The 25,271-nt window shown below is 44.9% G+C and overlaps 1 protein-coding gene across 7 annotated transcripts in view; it reads left to right on the top strand.

Moving 5' to 3' along the window:
- FAM219A (family with sequence similarity 219 member A) overlaps positions 1 to 25,271 on the top strand; it is a 52,614-nt gene that overhangs the window by 20,677 nt on the left and 6,666 nt on the right. For 4 of the 7 annotated variants that reach the window (XM_080671248.1, XM_080671250.1, XM_080671249.1 and 1 more), the window contains exon 2: positions 24,554 to 24,602. In XM_080671248.1, the coding sequence (XP_080527374.1) occupies positions 24,554 to 24,602 (49 nt within the window). Of the gene's footprint in view, positions 1 to 24,553; positions 24,654 to 25,271 lie in introns of all 7 variants that reach the window. The other 3 variants (XM_080671245.1, XM_080671247.1, XM_080671246.1) reach the window with 1 other exon arrangement.

Here is a 25,271-nt window from a genome sequence, read left to right as displayed (position 1 = left end):
GGACGTCCTGGGTCAAAGATTACTTTTTTTTCTTTCTGAACCAGAAAGACATTCTGTTTCCAAAATCTCACTGTGGCCTAGAAAGTTAAGCCACACAGAAAATGAAGTAAACTGAATTTATTTATCCTGTTTTCAATTTTTATCTGAGATAGAGAATAATTTGTGTATTTAAGTTAGGCATTAAACAGCATTACAGAATGATTTCTATAGGGTATATATGTGTGTAATAAAAGCTACCCTTTATTGACTACTTACCATGTGTCAGGGACTGTGTATATATTACCCCATTTAATCCTTCCAACAACACTATGAGATGAGTACTATTATTTTCCTCATGTTAAAGACTAAAAAACAGACCTAAAGAGATTAGAGCAACCTTTCTAATGCCAAGACCCTTTAATACAGTTCCTCATGTTGTGGTGACCCCTAACCATAAAATTATTTTCATTGCTACCTCTTAACTGTAAGGTCACGACCCACAGGTTGAGAACCGCTGCTGTAGAGCCTAAGACCATCGGAAAACACAGATATTTACATTATGATTCATAACAGTAGCAAAATTACAGTTATGAAGTAGCAACGAAAATAATTTTATGGTTGGGGGTCACCACAACATAAACTGTATTAAAGGGTCGCAGCATTAGAAAGGTTGAGAACCACTGGATTAGAGATTTGATCAAGATCACACAGATAAAGGAGGAAATGAGGGGTTTCAGTAATACTGACCAAAAAAATCACGCAGATAAATGACATAGTTAGGACTTACTCCAAAACTCATATATATATTTTATTGATTTCAGAGAGGAAAGGAGAGGGAGATAGAAACATCAATGTTAAGAGAGAATCATAGATTGGCTGCCTCCTGCACACCCCCACTGGGGATCAAGCCCACAACCCAGTCATGCGCCCTGACCAGGAATTGAACCATGACCTCCTGGTTCATAGGTCAATGCTCAACCATTGAGCCATGCCAGTCAGGCAAAAACTCACTTTTAACCACTGCTCTATACTGCCTCTTATAAACACTCACATACATGTGTGCACATGGACACATCGAGAACTTGGCTATGTGCCAGGAGGTTAACATGGATATAACTCTGGATGGTATGACTAAGGGTGTGGTTTTTTAAAATATTCTTTTGTTCTTATCTTGATTTTTATAGTAAATGTATTCCTCTTGAATTCATAAAAATAAATCAGTATTTTATTTTATTTATGTAAGTTTTAAGTTCGGGTGCTCTTTGCCAAAATTCTGTAATACCCATAATGGGAACAAAGTAGGTGCATTCTGCTCAACTGCAGACAAAGGAGACTCTACCTTCTCTGCAGCAGTACAGGCTTTGCAGTGACAGGACAGAGAATCTGGCATGTGTGTGTGCGTGCATGTAGGTGTGTGTGAGTGCAGTGACTGCGGAGGTGAGGGAGGAGCTCTCTGAGGATGTGCCAGAGAATGTGAGGAAAACTCTTCCCTTCACCTACAGCCACCTTGTCCCTGAGCCAGGCCCATTTAGTCCTGAGCATTCAGGGGTACTGGAGATATTTTTCACACATACCAAGATCTTCAACTTTATCCTTTGTTGAAAATCTGGCCAGGGAGCCAGGCTGCTGGCATGAAGCACAGGCTGCAGCCATAGAGAGTGATTGGAGTCATTCTGGAGCTACTTCAGGCCATGCAGGATGTGATCCAAGCAGGCAGTTGGTATTAAGAATGGGCAGAGAGGAACCAGCATCATTTAAGGTTGTCATTAACCAACAGGTGAAGCTCTTGTCCAAAGCTGCCAAGGTCTTCAGGTGGAGACGATTCAGGACCCTGGATAGCTCCTGGAGAGGGGTCCAGTCCTTGCCAGGTCTGAAAAGCCTAACGGCCTGAATTATTAAAGCCCTTGCTTATTTAATTATAACAGCCTTCCTGCACATGTATCTAGCTGTGAAATGGCCTGCCCTCTTCTCTTTTGAAGTTAAGCCCTATGGATCCAGGGACCCCCACTTACTCCCTCTAGCCCCTGTCCCACCTTCCCTCACAAACAGCTAGTCTGACTGAGCTCTCTGTTGAGGTTACCATCACTCTGAAGGTGAAATAAGCTTTCAAGACAACCATGTCAACTCCTGAGGTGTGCTTAGCCAGGGCCTAACACCTTGATACCTCAAAGCTGTAAGATTCTGGGGGGAGGGTAAGAGTAGTGGAACAATGGAATGTGAAATGGGCCTTTGTCTTTAGTGCTCCTGCACTGCCCTCTTCAATGTAAGAATGAGGAGTATGAGGCAGGGGAAACTAAAGGGAAATGCTGAGCAAGTTTCAAGACCTGAAGCTGCAACTTTGCATCACTGTACCTTTGGCCTGGCATTGAGAATACACTTGATTTAAAGACATCATTTTTAGGGGAAGGACATTGAAAATAAGGTGGAAGGTGGTAGATGTAGCAAGTAGAAGCAGAAATTAAACTAGTGAGTCTGGAGCCTCACAACCTGCCACCTCCTCCCTAGCCATACACATGGCCCCTAGAGAAAGGAGAGTTAAATTACCACTGTAGAGGAGTTCGCCCCAATTCCCCCAAATCATCTAGAGGAGAAGTGTGTGTGAGGAGTCTGGAAGGGCAGAGGAATCATAATCATTTACCAGGGATTTGATTTTCTAGTTGAAATTTCCTCCTCTACCTCCAGGCCTCTTCCATGGCTAAATGAATCGGAACCAGCAAATGAAATTACTATGCTCTCACTTTGATTGTCTGCCTGGTGAGTGAGGAGGAAGGTAAGTCTGCCTAAATTGAAGCTGAGTGAAAAAACTCAGGATCCCATCCCTGCCAAGCAGCCCTGCTCTGGGCCTTGTGCAAGGCTCTCTTCCATTGCTTTCTTCGCCTTTTAGAGGCTCGTGGATCCCTTATTGAAGGCAATCTCTGAGCCCAAAGGCCATTTGACATGCCTCATACCTCAAAGAACTTCCTGGCCAAAGAAATGGGTGTTAAAGCAATAGTGAAACTGCAGGCAGGCTCCCTCTCTTAGCACCAGCCAGTCATAGTGGGACATGAAACAGCAGGGAGGAGAAAAGAATATTTGGTGTTTCCTAAGCTATGAGTGGACCTACCAGAGCTTGGGCTGGAAGGACTAGGGTTGCCCCTACCCCTAACACTCCTGGAGATGGGAACATTAACAATGTAGTAACTAATTTTTTTTTAATATATTTTACTGATTTTTTTACAGAGAGGAAGGGAGAGGGATAGAGAGTTAGAAACATCAATGAGAGAGACACATTGATCAGCTGCGTCCTGCACACCCCCTACTGGGGATGTGCCCGCAACCAAGGTACATGCTCTTGACTGGAATCGAACCTGGGACCCTTCAGTCCACAGGCCAACGCTCTATCCACCAAGCCAAACTGGTTAGGGCTGTAGTAACTAATTTATTAATGGAAAGATGCTCAGAGGATCTGGATCCAGACTGTATCTCAACCTAGCTCCTCTCTTGCCTATAGAAATAGTGTATTCCAGCTTCCAGGAGAGGCCCTTACTATCAAATCAAGCACAGGCTTTTTGATATACAAGGAAGCCTGGAGAAAAAAAAAAGAGAGAGAGAACAGATGAGGACTGTCAGATTCCCAAGAGAGTTATTTGTGTTGGTTTTTGTTAAAGTAGAACAGGCCTAACCTGATCCACAGCTTGCTTTTGGCCTGTTCTCTCAGGGGCAAAGATGCCCACCCCCTCCACATCCCCCATGTTTGCCTTCCTTACAGCGGATGCTCTGCAGTCATTGTTTTATTTAGGAGCAGTGATTATGTGACCACAAACCTTACTAAATTGAATACAATCCTGAGCATTCAAGAGAAGAAACATTTCAGGACTCAGGGGAGGGAACAGCTGGCTGGAAAGAAGGGCCCATGAATTCTAATCCCAGGACTGCCATCTGGCATTGACCTGGGACAACTCATTTACTTTCTGCCCTGGAGGCTCTTTCTAGAATCTCAGGGTCTGAATAAAAACAGACTTGTGAACTCAGAGAGTGAAATGATCTCTCTAGACTCTCAAAGTCAGTGCTGTTCACAGGCAAAACTGGAATACACAGGCCTACTCCCTAGCCAGAGGTTTTGTTTACTGTTCAGGGAGGTTTCTTCTGTTTTCCTTTGCCATCACCTTACCCTTATACCTGAACTCCCAAGGGCTTCCCTGCTTCATAAACATGGTTGCACATCCCACACTGTCAAAAAGCTCTTTGAACAAAGGATCAGAGCAGCCCTATTTCTCTATTCCTCCAAAAGATTTCCTTATAGTTTACTAGTAGCTTCCAAGTTGGCTGCTCACTCCTCTAATGCTCAACAATGAGTTAGGCCTTACTCATATAAAGGCCCAAGTAGGAGTCCATATCTGATCTGCAAGCAAAATCAGAGCTTGGCCTTTGAGTCACAGAGAAAGCTCTGTCTGCTCAGCTAGTGATTAGTTCCAAGAAGAAGTTGACTTGGGGTTGAGCTGCTGCTTTGGCCATGGACCTTAAGTGGGGTTTAAACTAGGCCAAACCCTCAAGTAAGCAAGTGAGTGAAGGTTTTGAGGACTCCTACTTTGGCTGTTCTCCAAAATAATTTCCTGGAAGGTAATCTTTCAGCCCCTAGCCAGAGGCTTACATAGATGAAGTGGCACTACCAGAAGTACACAATGCAACATCTATCTGGGACACCATTAGACAAGCCCTGGCGCAGCCTGGCAGGCAACTGGCCTTTCACCACCTCTCTGTTACAGGAATATCATTGCTGTGGCTTCAAACAAAGCAGAAGGAAATCTGTTTATCTGTTATAAGATTATGGCCCTTCATTCTCTATGCTAGGCACTGGGAGGATACAGTGGAGAAAGGCATGGTCCCTGCCTTTATGAAGATTTATCCTATATAATAAAGAGGTAATATTCAAATTAACCCTCATGCCCTCACAAGATAGCTGCCTATGACTAGGCTGGCAGCGGGGTTAGTGAGGGATGACCAAACTACTGAACAGCAGGCTGTGTGGGGTGACCAGGCCGGCAGAGGGCCCGTAAGGGACGACCAGGCCAGCAGGAGTGGGCAGTTGGGGGCGACCAGGCCAGCAGGGGGTGGTAGTTGGGGGCGACCAGGCCGGCAGAGGGGGACAGCTGGGGGTGACCTGGCCAGCATCAGGGGGCAGTTAGGGGCAATCAGGCCGGCAGGGGGGGGCAGTTAAGGGTGATCAGGCCAGCATGCAGAGGCAGTGAGGGGCAATCAGGCTGGCAGGAGGGGGCAGTTAGGGGCAACCAGGCAGGCAGGCAGGTGAGCAATTAGGAGCCAGTGGTCCAGGATTGTGAGAGGGATGTCGACTCGGACCTAAACCGGCAATTGGACATCCCCCAAGGGGTCTCGGATTGGAGAGGGTGCAGGCTGGGCTGAGGGGACCCTTCCCTGCCACACCGTGCACAAATTTCATGCACCGGGCCTCTAGTTAAACAAAAAATTATACAAATAATCATTTAAGTAAAATTTGATAAATGTATGAAAGAAATGTATGGGAGGGAGAGACTGTGAGTAGTATATTATAGAGGGGCCTGGTATTGATGGGAAACTTCTTTTAAGGGGTGATATGTCACCCAAGGCCTGAAGGATGAGTAAGATCTAGCCATGAGGTGGGAAGGTAATCTACCAGGAGCAAAGAAGACTGGTGATACAAAGTATACTGAGGTGGGGGAAGAGTGCAGGAGATGAGGTTGGGGAAACAGAGGGGAAGGCGAGTGACTGCTTCTTTGCCACCATTCTTAGCTTAGTTTGAATGACTCCTTTCAAAAAAAGGGCTAGTTGAGACCCACTTAAAGTGCCATGGCATGCGCTTGGGGGAGGATGGTGCTTGTTCTGTCTCCATAGCACAGGGGACTCTCACAGGAATGCTCATGAGAGACACTTCTAGCACCCCTCCCCCCCGGGGTTCACACAAATGGAGTGGTCCTCACCTGGCAGCACAGCTCAGAGGAGGGGTGAGGGAGGAGGCAAGAAAGACTAGGTACTTATTTTCCCTACAATTCTCTCTGTATGTTTTTCCATTGCTTTGAACTGTTTATTAATACATGACATAAACCACTTCCCTATTTAAATGGTTCCACTGGGAATTCCAAACCATCACACCCCTCCTGAGGTAGATAAAAAATGTCAGCTTTCAAGATTTTATACTTGGATTTCAGAAACTAAATTACATTACTGCGTCCGGTGAGACGGCGCCATTGCCTGTTCCTATCTGCATGCTCCAGGCACTGTGAGTCCGATAACATCAGTGTGTCGAAGCAGCTCGATGCAGACAATCTGCAGCTGGCTGGAGCCAGGCCAGGGAGGGGTGGGGGTGGCAAAATTCTTTCAGAATCCAGAGCAGCCCAGGGTTGACTAGACTGGGATCCATGGATTTTCAGGTTCTTTCCATAGACCATCAGTTCTTTCCTGTCTGTAGAAAAAGAACTGGTCTAAGTCCTACCTAGATGAACAAGGAGTTGAAAATTACTCTCCTAAACACTGGAATAAGATAAAATCACTGAGGATACAATGCTCAGGTGTTCATTGAAGTGAAAGACAGGAGGGAATAGGAGGGGAAAGTGGAAGTCATCATGTGAACAAGGCAGGTTTCTACTTCCTGTGAAATTAGGTGTTCATATAAAGCCAAAATATGAACCATGCCTGGAAATGGTTATCCTGTGCTTCTTTGAAGCCCAGATGTGAGGCCTTGTAACTAACCTTCTGACTGCTACAAGGCTGTGGAGTGAAGAGAAAGCATTGTTCCCCTGCCAGGAAACTCAGGAACTTTTGAAGTTTCCTTTCTAATTGTAACCAAGATTTAACCCTACAGAATGAGCATCCTTTCACAGCAAAAATTTAAAAATAATAAAATGAGCTTATTTCAAGTGCATCAAATAACATAAAACATTCATTCAACTCTGGCAGCATTTTCAGACCTATTTTTTAAAAAAATATATTTATTGATTTCAGAGAGAAAGGGAGAAGGAGAGAGAGAGAAACATCAGTGATGAGAGAGAATCATTGGTTGGCTGCCTCCTGCACGCCCCCTACTGGGGATCGAGCCCGCAACCCAGGCATGTGCCCTTGGCTGGAATCGAACCTGGGACCCTTCAGTCCTCAGGCTGACACTCTATCCACTGAGCCAAGCCAGCTAGGGCTTCAGACCTATTTTTGTAAATAGCCAAACACAGTCTCTCCATCCCCAAAACATGTTTTCAAAAAGCAGTAAGCCCCCAAGGTTAAGATTTTGGGAGCAGTCAGTCTGACCTCATTGAGTTTTCCAGTCCTCTGCCCTAATGCAAACCTGGATTTAATATACCTCAGTGTCCTGCCTGCTCACCTGTAAATTCTAGCGTTTGGATTCAGGAGATAGAAGAACTAGGATCCACCCCAACTTTAACTGCATGGTTCTTAACTTTTCTCACAGTGGAGTAATGCAGTTACTGACTCCATTACTATACCTGAGGGATGGATTCATAATGAAGTCAAGTGTTTCTTCAGTTTTACTTTGTTTTTACAGAAAAATATTGTTGAAGGTTTTTAAAGTGAGAAATCATAATCATCACATAATCGTAATCACTTGGAGTATAGGTTCCCAGGTTGAGCCTCTGCTGGATATTCATAGTTGGTGGAACAGGTATTCAGGGTTCTAGAAAAATCGCAATGCTGCCTGCTCTACTCTGTCCTGAATTCCCAGGCTGCTCCTGCTAGGTCTATGCAGGCCTCCTGCCCCAAGAATTAGAAGCCCAGGGTCTTTGCTGCTTTTTGCCATTGTCTGGGGTGGATGATCCAAGGCTAAGTCAGGGGACTGTGATGCAGCCAGAATTTGGGGCAATTACTCACCTCTCTTCTTGCTGTTACTTCAAGGTTGGCCAGGCCCTGGTCACCCTCCCTTGCCTTCAGCCCACCCTTGCCTATATATATATAATTGATTTCAGAGAGGAAGGGAGAGGGAGAGAGAGATAGAAACATCAGTGATGAGAAAGAATCATTGATTGGCTGCCTCCTGCACACCCCCTACTGGGGATTGAGCTCACAACCCGGGCATGTGCCCTTGACCAGAATTGAACCCAGGACCCTTCAGTCCACAGGCCAATGCTCTATCCACTGAGCCAAACCAGCTAGGGCTTGCCCACACTTCTTAAGAAATAGCAGACCTGCCATGATCTCTGGATCATGGCTGGACTTATCTACTGAATGGCTTCTCTCTGTGGGGAGTCTCAAGCCTCCCAAGGATCAGACCCATAACTCTTAAGAACAAAATAAAATTCTTGCTGAAACCTCAGCAAAATGGAGAACAGTGTGTCTTGAGTTCTCTTACTTGGTGTCTCCAAACATCTGGTCCTTCTCTGCTGGTTCTTTCCCCTATGCTCACCATCCTCTAGTTTCTCCCATCATGTAAGTGCTTCTCCAGGAGTTCTTTCCTCTGACCCTTCATATCTATAGACATACACATACCCCTGCACAAAACAAAATCATTAGAACTTGCTCTTACGTCTGTTTCTCTCTCTTGTTTGGTGGCATCACAATTCACCCAGTCACCAAGCCAGGAGGAAACCTGGGAGTCATCTTTGCCTGGGTCTTTATCCTCAAACCCAGATCTAGTCAGCCACTGAGGCCTGGCAGTGTGACTTCCCCTTTTTCCAAGTCCACTGACTCTGACTTTTTAAAACTTTTATCACCTCTTGCAATGCCTCTTATCTGGTCTCCCGCCTACAGTTTAATCATTTCTTCCCATTCTCTCCACATGGCCCCCAGAGTGATCTGTCTATAAAAAACTGACAATGAAAAAATATCTGACAATGGGCTGAAAATCCTTCAATAGCTCCCCATTATTTCCAGTTAAAGTCCAAAGCCTCAAACATTACTTATAAAGCTCTTCATGATATTAAGCCTTCCTCCTGTTCTAGTCTCATCATCTTGCCACTTTACCCCCTACCATTCCAGCAAAATTGAGCTATTCCTTTTGCCAGCTATATAGTCATGCATGTCTGCCTCCTCACTTCTTTCTTTCCTTTTTACTCCCTATTCCTTTCTTCATCTGGTTCACTTCTACCTTCTACGCATCCTTCATGCCTCAGCTTTCTTTGAAGAAGTCTTCCCTGATTTCCCAGGGTAGTATAGGTGTTTCTGTCCTGTGTACTTACAACACTCTATACAAACCTGTGTTCTAGCACTTGGCATATTATTAAAATTATCTGCTTATTCATTTGCCCTACTCACTGGTCTATGAGCTTTTCATGGACAGATATCATATTACCCTTGTATCCACACCACCTATTATAGTGCCTAAAATATAAGTGCCCCTGAAATGTGAGACCAGAACTGAATTTTGGTGGCTGAGACTTTTTATCTCCTTCTCTTCTTCTTCTTCTTCTTCTTCTTCTTCTTCTTCTTCTTCTTCTTCTTCTTCTTCTCTCTCTCTCTCTCTTTCTCTCTCTCTCTCTCTCTCTCTCTCATGCCTTCTTGAGTTATTGACTACTTCAGTGGCTTCAATACTTCCTTCCTATGGAGAATTCATTGAGCAGAAAGTTGGTGAACAGAAAGCATCCATGTCATTTTCTAAAGAGGAGCTCTATGTGTGTGTTGAGCACTGAAGACATAATTAGACTAGTAGCAGCCTTCAAGTACCTGCTTTACAAAACAACAGTTCCATAGTTGTGTAGTTCTGATATGATGTTAAGCTCATGACTTTATCTGATGTCTCTGAGGTACAAGAAATGAGCAAATTAGATTCAAATCCTAGTGTTACTACCTTCAAGGTGTGACTTTGAATATATTACTTTATACAACCTGGTTATTCACTTTTAAAATGGGAATGATATTTACCTTGCTTAGTCTTTTAGGAGGATTGAAGGAGAAAATATATATAAAGCACCCAGCACCATAGCTGTACATATAGCAGGTATTCAAGCAATATTATCTAAATGATTTGATGAATTCTAGAAGAACTACACTGGGGCTAAGTTGTTTTGAACTACTCCCTTCCTGGGCCCAGCCAGAGCTCTTAGCAGAGCTGCCTCCCCAACATGAGCTTTGGGTGGTCTCCCTACCTCCTCCCCTACCAAACCATGTCCTCTTTTCACAATAAGGATATAACCAAATTAAGGATGGGGAAGAGAGGTCTTTAAGGGGCTTGTCTGGGATGGGATGGTTGTAGAGGCTGGCATAGAGCCCTGCCATTCAAAGTGTGGTCCCTGTGCTGAGAGCATTGGTATCACCTGGGAGCTCCTATGAAATGCAGACACTTGGGCTCCACTCCAAACTTACCGAATCAGAATCTGCATTTAAACAATATCCCCAGGTGACTTGTATGAACATTAATATTTAAAAAGCACTATCCTAGAGATACATAGAAAGGCTTAGCAGGTGGGAAGTGATGCAGGCTGTGCAGGTGTGTCAGAGCTGTCTAGAAGTGAAGGCAGCACAGGTGGGGAGGACCTGGGTGGGGATGTAGTCAGAGCAAAGGAGGTATTCCTCAGAGGTGTGGGCTGCTGAGTGGTAGGGGAGCTTTTTGGGTGGGTGTTGGTTATTGGTTGTTCCAATATTATTAAAATTATCTGCTTATAATTCCCTTCCTATGGATTCCTCAGGAATGAGGTTGTACCCTTGAGTTAGCCAGTCAGTGTAACTGCACCAGACAGAAAGTGACAGGTGGGCAGGGAAAGGCTCTCTATCACCCTGAGTCAGGGACCCCAGGACCATCTAGCTTAACAGATGAGTATGCTTGGAGAGATGCATAGCTTCATGGCTAAAAATTTGCCTTGAGCTTTTGCTAGGCTAGAATCTCCCTTCCCCCTACTCTTCCCCCACCAACTGGCTACTCCTGTCCTCCCCCTGCCCCTCTCTCATACACACACACACACACACACTCACAAACTGACCTCTTGGTTAACCCTCTCCAACCTCCTTTACTTTTGGACTGAGCCTCTAGGGGCCCTTAGCATTGACTTCCCTGCTGAGCAAAGCAGGCCCTGGTGATAGTGATTGCTGGCCCTAGGCTTAGCTGGATGCAGTGAGAATTTGTTTCAACAGAGCCACATATCTCTCTGTTAAACACTGTAGGACTGAATCCCTATTTGCCTTCCCAATAAAAACACTTCCCCAGCCACCCACCTAGAGCCTCTTAACCCTTCTCTGTGGGAGGCTTGTTTGTGTATCTCATGGGTAAAGGAAAGCCCCTGCTGTACTCAGCCCACCCTTGTGGCAGAGTAGGGGGTTGTAGCAGCAGCAGCAGCAGCAACTAAAAGTAGCAAAAATGGAGTCTGAGCCCCAGAGCTGAGCCAGTCATTGCTCTAAATCCTCTTGCCAAAGTACCCAGTTACCTAATGCCCAGAATTCTGGTTTACCCAGGTTTCTGCCCAGGCCAGACCACCCTTCATGCATTCCTGCCTCTCACGCTCCTTTCTCCACCTTAAATATGCTAGTTTATGTGCTTATCATCTCCCACCTTTAGACTGAAGTCTCCTTGGCAAGAATCAGGTCTTGATGTTTTTCTCTCCCCAAAATACATTGTGCCCTGCCTGTCCCTTATTGGTGTTCATGAATATCAAGCTTTTTTAACATGTGGCAAGCTCACCAATGTTTAATTATTGGGATGACAAAAAGGGAAGAATAGGAAGCTGCTCTAGCCAGAGAACTGAACTTTAGAGCTGTCTTTGTGAGCAAAAAGTGGGGCTTGCCAGGCATAATGGAGGTTAGAAAGTTAGAACAGGCTGAAAAGGAGAGGAAGGGCAGGAGCAGGAAATGCCACAGGGGAGAAGCTGTTCAATACCAGCCCTCCAAGTCCATGGTTCATTGAAGACAAGTAGCTCTTTACTCTTCCAAGGCCAAAGGAAAGGGATCAGAGATGGCAGCTCTGCGAAAGCATCCCATAGACTGCCTGACTCTTACTTTGCTTTCTTGGGAAATCAAGGAATCTAAAAGATTAATGAACCAGTGCAGGCCAGGCATAGTTCCGTGAGTAATCAAAATTACCAAAATCCTCAAGTGAAATGTGGGACCAAGATCTAGACGAGGATCTATAAGTCAGGCTAGCCCAGATCAAACATCAGTGTCTGCTGACATTTCTCCTGCTTCAGCTTCCTACCATGCACAGGGCTGGGCACCAGTCTCAAGGACTCTCCAACCAAGTACCCTTTATTGATTTCTGTACAGCATCTCTCCTCAGTGTCCTATGTCTCCTTTCTTACCTTAGGGAAATGGAATCCACATCTTGGAAGGAAATGGAAAGATCCTCTGGACAATGCTCCCTTAAAGCTCTGTTAGCCCTAAACATCTGGTTCCCTTCTTCCCCTCCTCTGGGCCCTACCTGAGTAAAAGGCCTCCAGAAACTCAACCCAGAATCCCCCAGACCCTCCAGCTCCCTTGATTTTAGAATAATTTCCCCTCTCCTGTGAGAGGTCTCATCCCCAAAATCTGTGTAAGCTGAACCTGAATAAAAAAGAGGAGAATGGACTGCTTTCTCCCCACCACTCATCCTCACACCATTTTCTCTTCCTTCAGGCCCTGCCAATCAATCTTTTTTTCTTTCATTTTTTTTTTATTGTGGTAAAACATACACAAAATAAAAATACCATTTTAACCATTGTTGATTTATTTTTTAAAAAGTTTACCTAGCCATTTGGCTCAATGGATAGAGTGTTGGCCTGCAGACCAAAGGGTCCCAAGTTTGATTCTGGTCAAGGGCACGTACCTTGGTTGCAGGCTCCTCCCTGCCCTGGGCCCTGGTTGGAGCAAATTACAAGAGGCAACCAATCGATGTTTCTCTCTGTGTTTCCCTGTCTCTTCCATTCTCTCTAAAAGATCAATGGAAAAATATCCTTGGGTGAGGATTAAAAAAACAAACACAAAAATGAAGTTTATACCTTCATCCCTTTGTCCATTAAGTGAGATGGTCTTTTCCTAAAGAGGTTAAAATGGGAAGAGGGGGCTGAGCGGCAGGATGTGGGGCTCAAAAACCTTTTAGGTCACAAGACTGTATAGGCCAACATCTATGTCTCTATCAGGGGTGGGCAAACTTTTTGACTCGAGGGCCACAATGGGTTCTTAAACTGGACCGGAGGGCCGGAACAAAAGCATGGATGGAGTGTTTGTGTGAACTAATATAAATTCAAAGTAAAGGAGCGGAGGGGAGAGCAAGAGAACCAGATAGAACAGCCGGATCCGGCCCGCGGGCTGTACTTTGCCCACGGCTGCTCTAGCTGGTCTAAGGTAAGGCAGGAGCCTCCTCAACATCTGGCTCAGTAGATGAGTTTAAGGGTGGGAATAGAGGGGCTAGGTCAAGCCAGGCCTCTCAGAGGAACCAAGGTTTCTCAATTTCTTGCTCTGGCTCCTGCCACCTGGGTCATAAGACTTGTCTCCTAGGCCTTAATGCACAGGCTTCCCTCAAGCCACAGCCGCTACAGTGGGTATTCCTGAATTGAAGTATTTGTCCTATTATCCCAAACGAAGGCTTCTTGGTTATAGGGATTCCCTGTAGGTGGGAACAGGAATGAATAGCAGAACATCAATCTAGAAAAGCAGTCCTACCCATGAAGAAGGCAGAACAGGATTCTAAATCTTTTTTACAACTCACTGGTATCTTGTCTTCCTGTTTCAAAAATGAATCTAGTTCTTTGACATCCTAGTACTAGCTTCATATATTTGATTATCCTGTGTTTCTGAATACTTTTTTTTTTTTTTTCAAAAATAAATAATGGGAAAGGGAGTAGGAGCTGACACTCCCACTGGAATAACTCCAGAGCCATTTTGGCTAATTATCCCATGCCAAGTCTGAAAGCAAGGGAGGCTCACTCAGTGAAGTTTGCCTCCTGGCTCTGCAATTACAGCTCCTAGGCTGACGAGCTGGCGTAGGCCAAGTACCAGCTGAAGCACAGTAACCAGCTACTAGGCAGTACTGGTGCTCCATTTAGAGCCATTCCCAAGCTTCAGTGCAAAGAAGTCTTCCCGCCTTTTGTTTTTAATCGGTAGCCTCCAGTCAGGAGTATTTTGTCTTTGAAAGAAGATTCCCCAGAGGGAACCAGGTAAATAAGGATTGGAGAAGAGCTCTCTTGGAAAATGATGGCTAGATATGATGACCTGAAATTCCCTGATACACAGTGAAAAATAAAATATTAAAAACCAGCTATAGCTCTCAGACATGACTCAAGGCATTATAAATGGGAATAATCCTTTGGGAAAGCAGTTTGGCAATATGTATCAAGAATCTTAAAAATGCTCGTGTTTTTTACTTAGTAATTCTACTTGATGTGGGAAATGATCCTAAATGCAAATATATATGGATTTCAGTGTAGCGTTATTTCTTTTTTTTAATATATTTTATTGATTTTTTTTTTACAGAAAGGAAGGGAGAGGGATAGAGAGTTAGAAACATCGATGAGAGAGAAACATCGATCAGCTGTCTCCTGCACACTCCCTACTGGGTATGTGCCCACAACCAAGGTACATGCCCTTAACTGGAATCAAACCTGGGACCCTTGAGTCCGCAGGCCAACGCTCTATCCACTGATCCAAACTGGTCAGGGCAGTAGCGTTATTTCTTATAGTGAAATTTGCAAACAACCTGAATGTCCCAAATAAGTGAATGGTTAAAAAGTTATTGTATATCCCTTCTATGGATATTATGCAGCCATTAAACTGATGCTTACAAAATTATAGCAAGTTGATTATTTTCTAATACTAATTTTTAAAAATACATAATGTAAGATAGAGTGTGGTATATTTTTTAAATGTTGTTCTGTGTACATGTATTGGTTGATACTCTCTAGTTACTGAAACAAAATCCAACTCAAGATAGTTTAAGCTACAAAGGAGACTAGACTATAAAGACATGAGTTTCTCATAGTGTCTAAGGTCAGGCTTGTAGGCAAACCTTGGAAGGTAGGGCAAGCTCTAGAACCAGAGCCTAAAACCCAGTCTGGAGACTGATTGGCTCCACCTAGTCCAAGCTGGGGTGGGACCACATAGAACCAACATGGTACCTGGAGACCCACCTCTGTGACCATAAGGCCCACCACTAGCTCCCAGAGAAGGGAAACCCCAGTGTGTTGCTATATTAGTACACATACAAGACTCAAATACACTAGAACATTAACAGAGGTTATGTCAAGGTGGTGAAATTAAAAGTGACTTTTTAAAAGCTTTAGCATGTATTACTTTATAATAGATCTATTAAACTTGCTGTGTCTAGAGTTGATTGTTAGTAGACCTGGGGTGAGCAGCACCTTCTTCCATTTTGGTTTTCCCAATAACAATAGTCACCACAAAAATACTAAAGCTTGGTGATGTTTGTTTTTAGTAGTGAATTCTCTCCTAGGAACTGTTTAAGGATATAGAAAATCCTCAGCTACTAACAGGGCCAATTATAGTTCTCAAACTCTAGGCCAAACATAAGAATCCTTTTTACTTCTTTTTGACAAACTTTATTTTGTCCCAAATGCTCTGCAGAAGTGTGGTATGTATAAAGAAAGAGTGCTTTCCTCCTCTGCATTCTGCTATCAGCGCCCAGTCCAGAGCTGGGAAGAAACTGGACACTGGTGTTTTGAGTTTATTTGAATTGAGTCTTCTTTTAGAGAAAAGCCTAGAAGATTGAGGAGATTTAGATTGTTGAAAGTGCCCTAACTGGTTTGGTTCAGTGGATAGAGCATGGGCCTACGGACTGAAAGGTCCCTGGTTCGTTCCAGTCAAGGGCACGTTCCTGGACTGTGGGCTCGATCCCCAGTGGGGGGGCATGCAGAAGGCAGCCAATCAGTGATTCTCTCTCATCATTGATGTTTCTATCGCTTTCTCCCTCTCCCATCCTCTCTGAAATCAATAAAAATATGTTTAAAAAAATAGACTGATGAAAGAGGCCTCCCTGAGCTAGGCAGGATCCTCTGCCTCCTCTCCCAAATTCAGGCTTCACAGATTTTTCTCCAGCTCTTCTGTTTTTGTTTGTTGGTTGGTTTTTTTGGTTTTGTTTTTTCAGAGAGGAAGAGAGAGGGAGAGAGATAGAAACATCAATGATGAGAGAGAATCATTGATTGGCTGCCTCCTGCACACCCCCCACTGGGGATCAAGCTCGCAACCTAGGCATGTGCCCTGACTGGGAATTGAACCGTGACCTCCTGGTTCATAGGTCGATGCTCAACCACTGAGCCACACCAGCTGGTCCAGCTTTTCTGTTGTTCTTCCCCTTTTTGTAAGAGCCACTAACATTTGGAGAGACTTATCCTTTATGTTTCCATGATTCTCCTCCAGACATCCCCCAAAGACCTTCCCCTTGTGAGAGGTCTTTGTACTTTCCTATAAGTGGGACCCCTAAGACTCTTAATATGCCCTCAAGGGATACAAGTCCTGGCCAATTGCCTGGCACTGCAGACAGCTCCTGGAGAAATCCCAGAGAAGGGGAGGTAGGAAGATAATAGTGGGAGTTGTCCAACAGTTAGACTCAGAAAATGGGACTCAGGACTTCAGGTCATACTACAGAATAAGAACTGTCATTGTCCAAATGATTCTCATGTTGAGGTGTGGAGTCAGAGACAGATGGGAATTCCTTAGAGGGTGAATGAACAGCCATCTTCAGAAAAGTAAAGAGGTCTAACCAATGCCTACATTGCTACTGAATATTCTTGGACAGGAGATTAAGATTCTGCCCAGCCATGGACATTGGACATAAAGGCATTGTATATCTCTCTAAAATATGTTTTCTAAACATGCTTATCCCCATCCACTGCCAAAAGGTATTTTGGAAGAGTGACATAACCCTGAACAGGGGAACCACAGCCCCAGGTAGTTTCTGAGCTGACCTCTGGACAAACTGTGACAGAAACAGAGTCAGTCTTTGATGCCAATATCATGCTGTGCTTACCTGTCAAAGAGTGGTCTGAGCTCCTGGTCTTACCTGCTTTTCTGGTTCCTTATCAGCACTATCTGTCTTCCTGGCCCTGATTATGCTCTAAGTCTGTCCTACTTCCTGCTTATGCCCAGGGGAACTGAACAGGCTATAGACATGACTCTATTCTAGAAGTAGACTTCCAGCATTTCACAACTCAGAACTGCCTCTGCTCCTAAAACTAGAGGAAAAGTCATGTGTGTTCAGCAAAGAAATGTTTGTACAATTGCTCTGCCTCTTCATACCTCATTTTAATTCAATTTCCATCATCTGAGAATTAGTGCTTGGAGGCTAGGACAGAGGTTGCCTTTCCTGTGGGAACGCTAAAATTGAGTCACGTCTCTACCCTGAATCATTCATGGTCACTCCACAAAACAAAGGCAGAATTGTTCAGCACCACGGAGAGCATCTTTCATCCTGTCGAAGATCAAGGGTGGGTGAAAGATGAGAATTTGTAGCTGGGAGCCCAGCCAGTCTGATCTTCCATTCCTGGCCAGCCACCAAGTATCCCTCTTTTTCCATCCCTGTAGTATTCAACTCCTTCTTTTACCTAACTAGGCTTTTAGGAATGAACGCCCTTAACCTACCCCCATCTTTCCGCCTCCATATCATCTGCACCCCCCATCCATCTTCACCTCTCTTCCATTTCAGTGAGGAGCCTTCCTCCTCTGATCCATCTCCTCTTGTTCTTGTTCCATCTCCTCTTGACTCTTTAAAGATCATTTCTCATCAAACATCTTTTCTACCCAGCTTCTTTCCCCTCAGCTCAGCACAGTGGTGTTCCATAGCTCCAAAGAAATCCTTCAACTCCAAAGCCTCCTCTGCCTGTTATTCATTCTCATTTCTTCACTTCTCAGTCTGGATCCTTGAAAGAATAGCCTATGTTCCATTTTCTACTTCTTTATCTCCCATTTCCTCGTAAATCCCCTGTAATCTGGACTCTGTTCCTACCCTTTAATTAAAACTGTGCTTGCTGAGGCCATCTATGACTTTCTTATTTCTAAATATTGTCTTTATCTTATAGATTCATCTGTTTATTTTACACTGCCGATTTCTTCCACCTTGAAACTCTACTTAAATGGCTTCCTAGCTATTTTCCTACACCTCATCTTTCTGCTTCTACTCAGTCTCCTTCTTCCACTCATTCCCTAAATTTGGATATGCCCCAGAGTCCCATCCTTGATTCTTGTCTTTAATCACTCTCCTCAGTCTCTCTGAGGTAGCTTGTTCTCCTTTGTGGCTTCCATCACCAGCAACCCATATCTCTTTCCTGAGATCCCAAACTTCAAATGCTACTGACTAATGATATCTTCTGATGTCCAACAGACACTTTTCTAAAAATCCTCACCTGGGGATATGTTTTTTTAATTGAATTGAGAGAGAGAAAGAGTAAGAGAGAGAGAGAGAGAGAGAGAGAGAGAGAGCAAAAGACACTTTAGAAATCAACATGTCCCAGCCCTGTTGGAAAGAGCATCGGCCTGTGGACTGAAGGGCCCTGGGTTTTATTACAGTCACAGGCATGTCCCTCAGTTGCAGGCTCAATCCCGGCCCTGGTTGGGGGCATGTACGAAGGCAACCAATCAATGTATCTCTATCACATTGATGTTTTGCTCTCTCTTCATCTCTCTCTCCCTTCCACCCTTTCTAAAAATCAATGGAAAAATAGCCCAGCCCGTGTGGCTCAGGGGTTGAGCATGAACCTATGAACCAGGAGGTCACACGGTTCGATTCTCAGTCAGGGCACATGCTCGGGTTGTGAGCTCGATCCCTAGTGTGGGGTGTGTGGGAGGCAGGCAATCAATGTTTTGTAGAGGGCCGCCTGGGAAGGCACATGGGCATTTCTTAGAATTGTTGTCAGCTGAGCCTGAGGCAACTGGCAGAGCCGCCTCTCTGTTATGCCCTCCCCGAGAAGGCAGGGGGGGAGGGGGCGTTATCAGTACTGACTTTTTACCTTTGTCCAGGTGCTGGGGAGTGGGCTTTGATATGTAAATCCAGGCAAGCACCAGGAATGCTAGGGCCTACTCAAAAATGCAAATAAGCTCCTTTGATCCTAAGTTTTGGTGATACTTCCTGGTATTTGGGGGTATAAAATAAATGCACTGTGTGGGCTCCGGAGGCCCCAGCCTCTCCATCAGAGAGGATGGCGTCCCACCTGGCTCCCAGCTTTGTTTCTATCTTTCTATCTGGTCTCTTTCTTTCTTTTATTTCTTAATCCCCAGCTCCTCCACTCAGAATCGGACGCGTTCCTTTTCCGTGCTGACGTGGAAAAGAGAGAACACCTCTACAATGTTTCTCTCTCATCATTAATGTGTCTCTCTCTCTCTCTCTCTCTCTCTCTCTCTCTCTCTCTCTCTCTCTTTCTCTCTCTCTCTCCCTCTCCTTCCCTCTCCCTCTCCCTCTCCCTCTCCCTCTCCTTCCTCTCCGAAATAAAGATAGATAGATATATGGAAAAATATCCTCAGGTGAGGATTAACAACAACAACAAAAATTTTTTAAAACTCAACATGTCCCAAACTGAACTCATCTGATTTTTCCTGGCAGAGTAGCTATGTCTTCCCCTTCATTGTCTGTCTTACTAATTAGTATCCCTTTCCCAATTACTCCAGGCAGAAAACTAGGAATGTCTGGACTCCTCTTTCTACATTTTATCTTGAAAGCCCACCAATTTTACCCTCCTTAATATCCTCCTTTTCTGTCCTTTTATCTTCTGCTTCTGCTCAGTGCAAGTCCCTGCCATCTTTTGTTAGCACTGTTGCAATAGTTTCCTAATTATCCTTACCTCCAGTCTCATTCCCCTGCCATCCATCTTCTGCCTGGCTATCAGAGGATCCTTCTACATCTCAAATCTGATCATGTTACTCTCCTGCTTAAGGCTTTGTTGGTTTCCCATTATCTTCTGAGTAAAGAACAAAGTCAAGGCCCATCTTCCACTTCCATCTGAGCCCTCCTGACACCATGACTTTATTTCCTGCCACTTTTCATCATACCTCTAGGTTTCAGCTATAACAAACTGACTTTCCTGTGAATATGCAATGTTAGTTCTATGCCTCAGAGCCTTTGCAGATGTTTCCTGAATGTCCTTTCTCCTTCCTCTTAAGCTAACTGGTGAACTAATGTTTTGAGAACTATTGAAGTGGCTTCCTCTGTGAAGTTTTCTCTGATCACCCTCTTTGTTACTTTCCTCTACTTTTCTATGGCTTCAGTTGCCTTTATTGATAATTACTGGGAGCTCCTTAAGAATGAGCCTATTTTCTATTTATCTTTATGAGCCCAGGGCCTGCCATTGTTAAATAAGTGAGAGACGATTGCAGCATAGTGGAGTAAGGAGAGAAAGGAGTCAGAATGCCCCCTTGGTTAGGCCCCTCCTCACCCTGTGGGGAAAACACCTTTTCCACAGATACCTTCCCACATAAGCCAGGCCCCAACCTATGTGGTGCCAGAGCTGCAGCTGTGGGCAAGTCACTCCCAGGGCACACTGTCCAGGATTGTGTGGGCCAGCACAGATGGAGTGCTCAGTGTGTACTATACTGAGTGCTATTCTAAGTGCTTGCATATATTAACTCATGTTAGCCTCACAAGAACCTTTGGCAATGGCATTAGAATTAGTACCATTTTAAAGATGAGGAAATTGATGCCCAGATCACTTAGCTAGTAAATGGAGGAGCTGGGACTTATAAAAAGAATGGGTTAAGTTGATATTCGTTGAAGCTAAGGATAGTTAACTGGAATCTCACTATACAGTATTGTTTTCTCTACTTTTGTGTAAGTTTAATAAATTTCTATAATAAAACATTTTTTAAAAACTAGATTGGATTAAATCAGTGGGGTTTAACCTTTTTTTTTTTTTTTTTAAGCAACAGAACCCTTTCTGCAACCAAAATCCTGTGGAAAGACTGATATGTAAATGAAATAAAAGTAGATCTACTCTGGTTTAAGAGAAGCCAGACCACTTCCTATTGGTCCCTTCTTGCACTCAGCCCCTCCCAGGGCACAGGGTTAGGGAACATAGTTTAATGAAAATTACTGGACTGAACTAAGTCTAAGAATTCTTCTGGCTCTTTTGCCTTCCTGTCGTTATATTGGCTCTGCACTGGCCATTAGCCTATATATATCCTGTTCCAGAAACAGTAAGACAGGGCTATTAATCATTTCTATAGTCGGTGGAGAATTTGAAGGGTTGCAGAAACATGGGTTGCTATTAGAGATGAATTTCAATGTCTGTCTCTGCTGAGTGTTTATTAATAATCTTGCTAATCCCCACTCTGGTTCCCGGATCTAACTCCTGTCAGATGTCCTTGGGGACATTTTAAATTCTCCCTGACTTCTTGGAGCCAGATGCTTTCTTCTGCCTGGGTTCCTCTCTGATACTTATATTCATGAATATTTCACATTTAATCTCCCTGATTACATTTCCATGTGATGATCATAGTGCATTGGCTACATCTCTCAGGAAAGACATACAGGAAGCCCACAATAAAGGCTTGAGTTTGCAGGCACAGTGCCCAAGATCTTTGTTTTTGCCACTCAGATGGTCTTCCATCATGGACAGTGACTGGGAGATGCTGCCTGGTGGGCTTTGCATGTGGCCTGTTGGTCTAGAGCTTTGCACCCTGGTTCATGACCTAAAGGGACTGGCATTTTCACTCAGGGATCAAATGGCACCAGGACCCGCCCAGTGTCCTCGAGGACCACATGTGGATCCCTGTGACCAGAGTTGCTCAATAGCTTCCCAGCCCCCAGTCAGGCCCCATCCTTCCTGTAATGTTATCATTGCTGCCAAGTACCTCCAGCCTGAGAGAAGAAACTGATGAACTCATCTGTACTGGGGAGGAAAAAATTAGCCCCAAATGCCCAAGGGCTTGTGTTTTAAAAGTCAGCCCAGGGAAAGGACAGTGAGGCTTAACACTCTCAAGGGATGGATGGGGTGGAGGATTATGGAGAAGATGCATGGTTGGAAGGCTATAGATTTAGAAGTCACCAGTGTAAACATGTTAATCCAAACTGTAGGAGATATCAGGGTTCCCCAGAGAGAGAGGAGGACTGAGGGCAGGACCCTGCAGAGAAAGCAAAGGACTGTGGATGAGATAGAAATGAGTGCCCTGAAAGCCAGTGAAGGAAACTACTTCCAAATGGATGTGGTATGTGACAAATGCTACAAAAAAAGTAATGTGACTAGGAAATTGTAAATGTGCCAATGCTTCCCTGGTAGGGTCCCACAGGTACCTTTGAGAAGCCTCCTCAGGTTGCTTTGGGAGTGAGCCCTCCCTGTGGCCTGAAGGGAAAGCCAGAGCCCAAACTGTCAGGTCTCCATGTTTCCTACCGATAGCCCCTGCCAGGCTGTTTGGCTGCAGAGAGGCATGTAAGGGCCACTAGAGGCCTGCTTCTCCAAGGCTTCAGGGAATGGGGGCTGTCAGTAAGAAGTCTCCCAAGGAGGAGCTGAGCCAGGGAGGCAAAGGATGAAGGATTGGAAAGGTTTGTGGCATGGGAAGTTGCTTGAGATGCAGCCACTGCAGCACACAGCCTTTCCAACACAGAGCCTCCTGCCGGGTCTACCTCAACCACAGCTAAGGGTTGGCGGTCAGAGCAGAGGACAGAAGCCCAGATTCTGCCCTCAGGACCTTGTGAACACAGCCCACCCAGGGCCTTGTGCTCTAGGTGTCTTGAAGGAACACAGATAAGGTCAGGATTTCCCTCCCAAATATTCTAGACTTTTCCCTTTCCCCTTGGTGACAAGCATGTTTTCGTTTCCACTGCCTCATTCTAAAGGGAACAGAAGCTACCATAATGAGTATACTAGGTATACTGGTTAATAATGCGGATTTTTTCAATAGATGGAGTTACACATATGTTGATATATATGCGATTTGATATGTATGCTATTTTGTTGTATTGACAACAAGCTTCAAAACTTCATATGTCAAATTTTCTGAAGGTGTGAACATCATAGATATTTTTACACTTAAAAATGTCAAATTTTGTGCCAAAAAAAAGAGCATTTGTGGGAAGTTTTAATTCATTACTTTATTTTGAAGAAAAGTGCTGCTGAAAGTTATCGTATACTTCGGGAAGCTTATAGTGAACATGCTCCATCTCAAGATACTTGTGAATGCTGGTTTAAACGCTTTAAAAGTGATAATTTTGATGTGAAAGAGAAAGAACGTCCAGGTCAACTGAAAAAGTTTGAAGACCAACAATTACAAGCATTATTGGATGAAGATGCGTGTCAAACTCAAAAACAACTTGCAGAAAGATTAAACGTTGCTCAGCAAACAATTTCTGATCGTTTACAAGCAATGGGAAAGATTTTAAAGGAAGGAAAAAGGGCGCCACATCAACTGAACAAAAGACAAATGGAAAACCGAAACGTCATCAGTAAAATGTTGCTTCAACGGCACGAAAGAAAGTCTTTTTTGCATCGAATTGTGACTGGTGATGAAAAGTGGATTTATTTTGAGAATCCCAAATGCACAAAATCATGGGTTGATTCAGGTCAACCATCAACATCGACTGCAAGGCCAAAATGCTTCGGAAAGAAGACAATGCTCTGCGTTTGGTGGGATCAGGAAGGTGTGGTGTATTATGAGCTTCTAAAACCAGGTGAAACCGTTAATACTGATCGCTACTGACAACAAATAACCAATTTGAACTCCATCTATTGAAAAAAATCTGCATTATTAACCGGTACACCTAGTATATCCTTCCATTGCTGAGTCACCAGTAGCCACTCAGATCTCTGGGCCTGACGCTGTGGGGCCGTCCTGCAGCATTCTACCTGCCTCTCTGTCTGCTCTCTGCATCCCCAGAGACAGAACAGGCACAGCCTTGGATCCACTCTGCAGTCCTTAGATTCTGTAGTTCTAGGCAGATACCTTGGATGGCAGTACTCATATCCACAGGTCATCAGTTTCTCATGGAGAACGTGAATGACTCCTTTCAACTGACTGAGGCAGGGTGGGCCAGGGCCCTGGATCTTGTAGCAGAGGTTTGTGGTGTTTTGGAGGGAAGAGTGAGGCTAGATTAATGAGCAAGCAACACAGGACTAGCTCACCACCAGCTGATTTGTCAGTATTTGTCTTCTCAACTACCATACACAGCCAACCTTTTAGCTTTCGAGAAGACATTTTTAGGACTCATCTGTGAAACAGAGAAGTCCTCATGAGAACTCTTTTGTATGGCCTGGTTGGCCAGTCAGTTCTCTGGATCCTGTGAAGGGACCTGTCCAGTGCTGGAGGAAATGGGTCGGGGAGGGGAGGTGAAGGCCTGTCTTAGGGAGGAGCTACTCTGACCTTAATGCAGACTTACTCACAGGAACCTAGAAAGACCTTGCCAAACAAGTACACGGGAAGGGCCCTGGGGCGCAAGCAACTAGTATGGGAGGTTGGAGAAGGAGATCCTGTGGGTTTCAAGAATTGCGGTGGGCTTTTTATAGGAAGCCAGATTACCCAGGACTTTGAAGATAGACTTCCAGGTGAGTGTAAGTGAAGCCAGGATCCTTGGCTCTTCTACCCAGTTCAGGGTCTTCCTCTCAAGGTGGACGGGTTTGCCTCTCCCTCCCTCAATCTCCTGCCTGCTGTCAGGGGCAGATGCCCTCAGAGGTCCAGGGGTCAGGTGGGAAGGCCAACTTCAGGGCTGAGAGCAGCAGCCTCCTGTGTTCACTTCCTTAAACTTCCTGTCTCTCTGCTTTCTCCCTGCCAGGACCCAGCCGCCGCCTCCATCTCAGACGGAGACTGTGATGCCCGGGAGGGTGAGTCAGTAGCCATGAATTACAAACCATCCCCGCTCCAAGTAAAGCTGGGTGAGTGGATCTGGGGGGTGAGAGAGATGCGGGGAATGGACAAGGTGCTCTGGGCTGGGTCTGCAACATGGTGCCACAAGTTAAACCACCTAGGGCCAAATGGTTCCAAGACTCAAGCCACCAAGTCACTGTCACTGCCAGGTACCTTATTTCTTGCAAGGCAAAGAGGGATGTTACAGTTCTCTGCAGGACCCAAAACTCTAGGAGGCATTTCTGAGGCCAAGATGGCTCCAGTTATTCCAGAGGAGAGCTGCAGGGATAAAGGCATGGCAGTCCCGTTCAACACTGAACCAGGCTAAGAAGCTGCCTTAGAGGTGGGTGGCAGTTGCTCTGTCTGAGAGGTAGAAAGAATGAGGATTGCAAAGCCTAGAAGCTGAGCCTCTCACCCCATTCCATCCTCAGCCCATCTGAACATCACAGAGCCTAGTGGGCTCCAGTTTTGGGGAGCTTTTTCTTAGTGTTTTTTAGTAAATTCAAATATCTCTCCCCCTTTCCAGGGTCACCTTTCCCTTGGGGTTTTTCTCATGTCCATTCTGAAGTCAGTTGACGCTACAGCCTGCTCTTTGAAGTCACTTGGCTCCCAGCCACTGCCCATAGCTCCAGCAGCTGCTGTTCTCA

The sequence above is a fragment of the Plecotus auritus genome, assembly GCF_963455305.1.
Source record: "Plecotus auritus genome assembly, chromosome: 5".
Classification (NCBI taxonomy): Eukaryota; Metazoa; Chordata; class Mammalia; order Chiroptera; family Vespertilionidae; genus Plecotus; species Plecotus auritus.
Note: the sequence above shows the minus strand (reverse complement) of the source record. Positions and strands in the feature narration are given on the sequence as shown.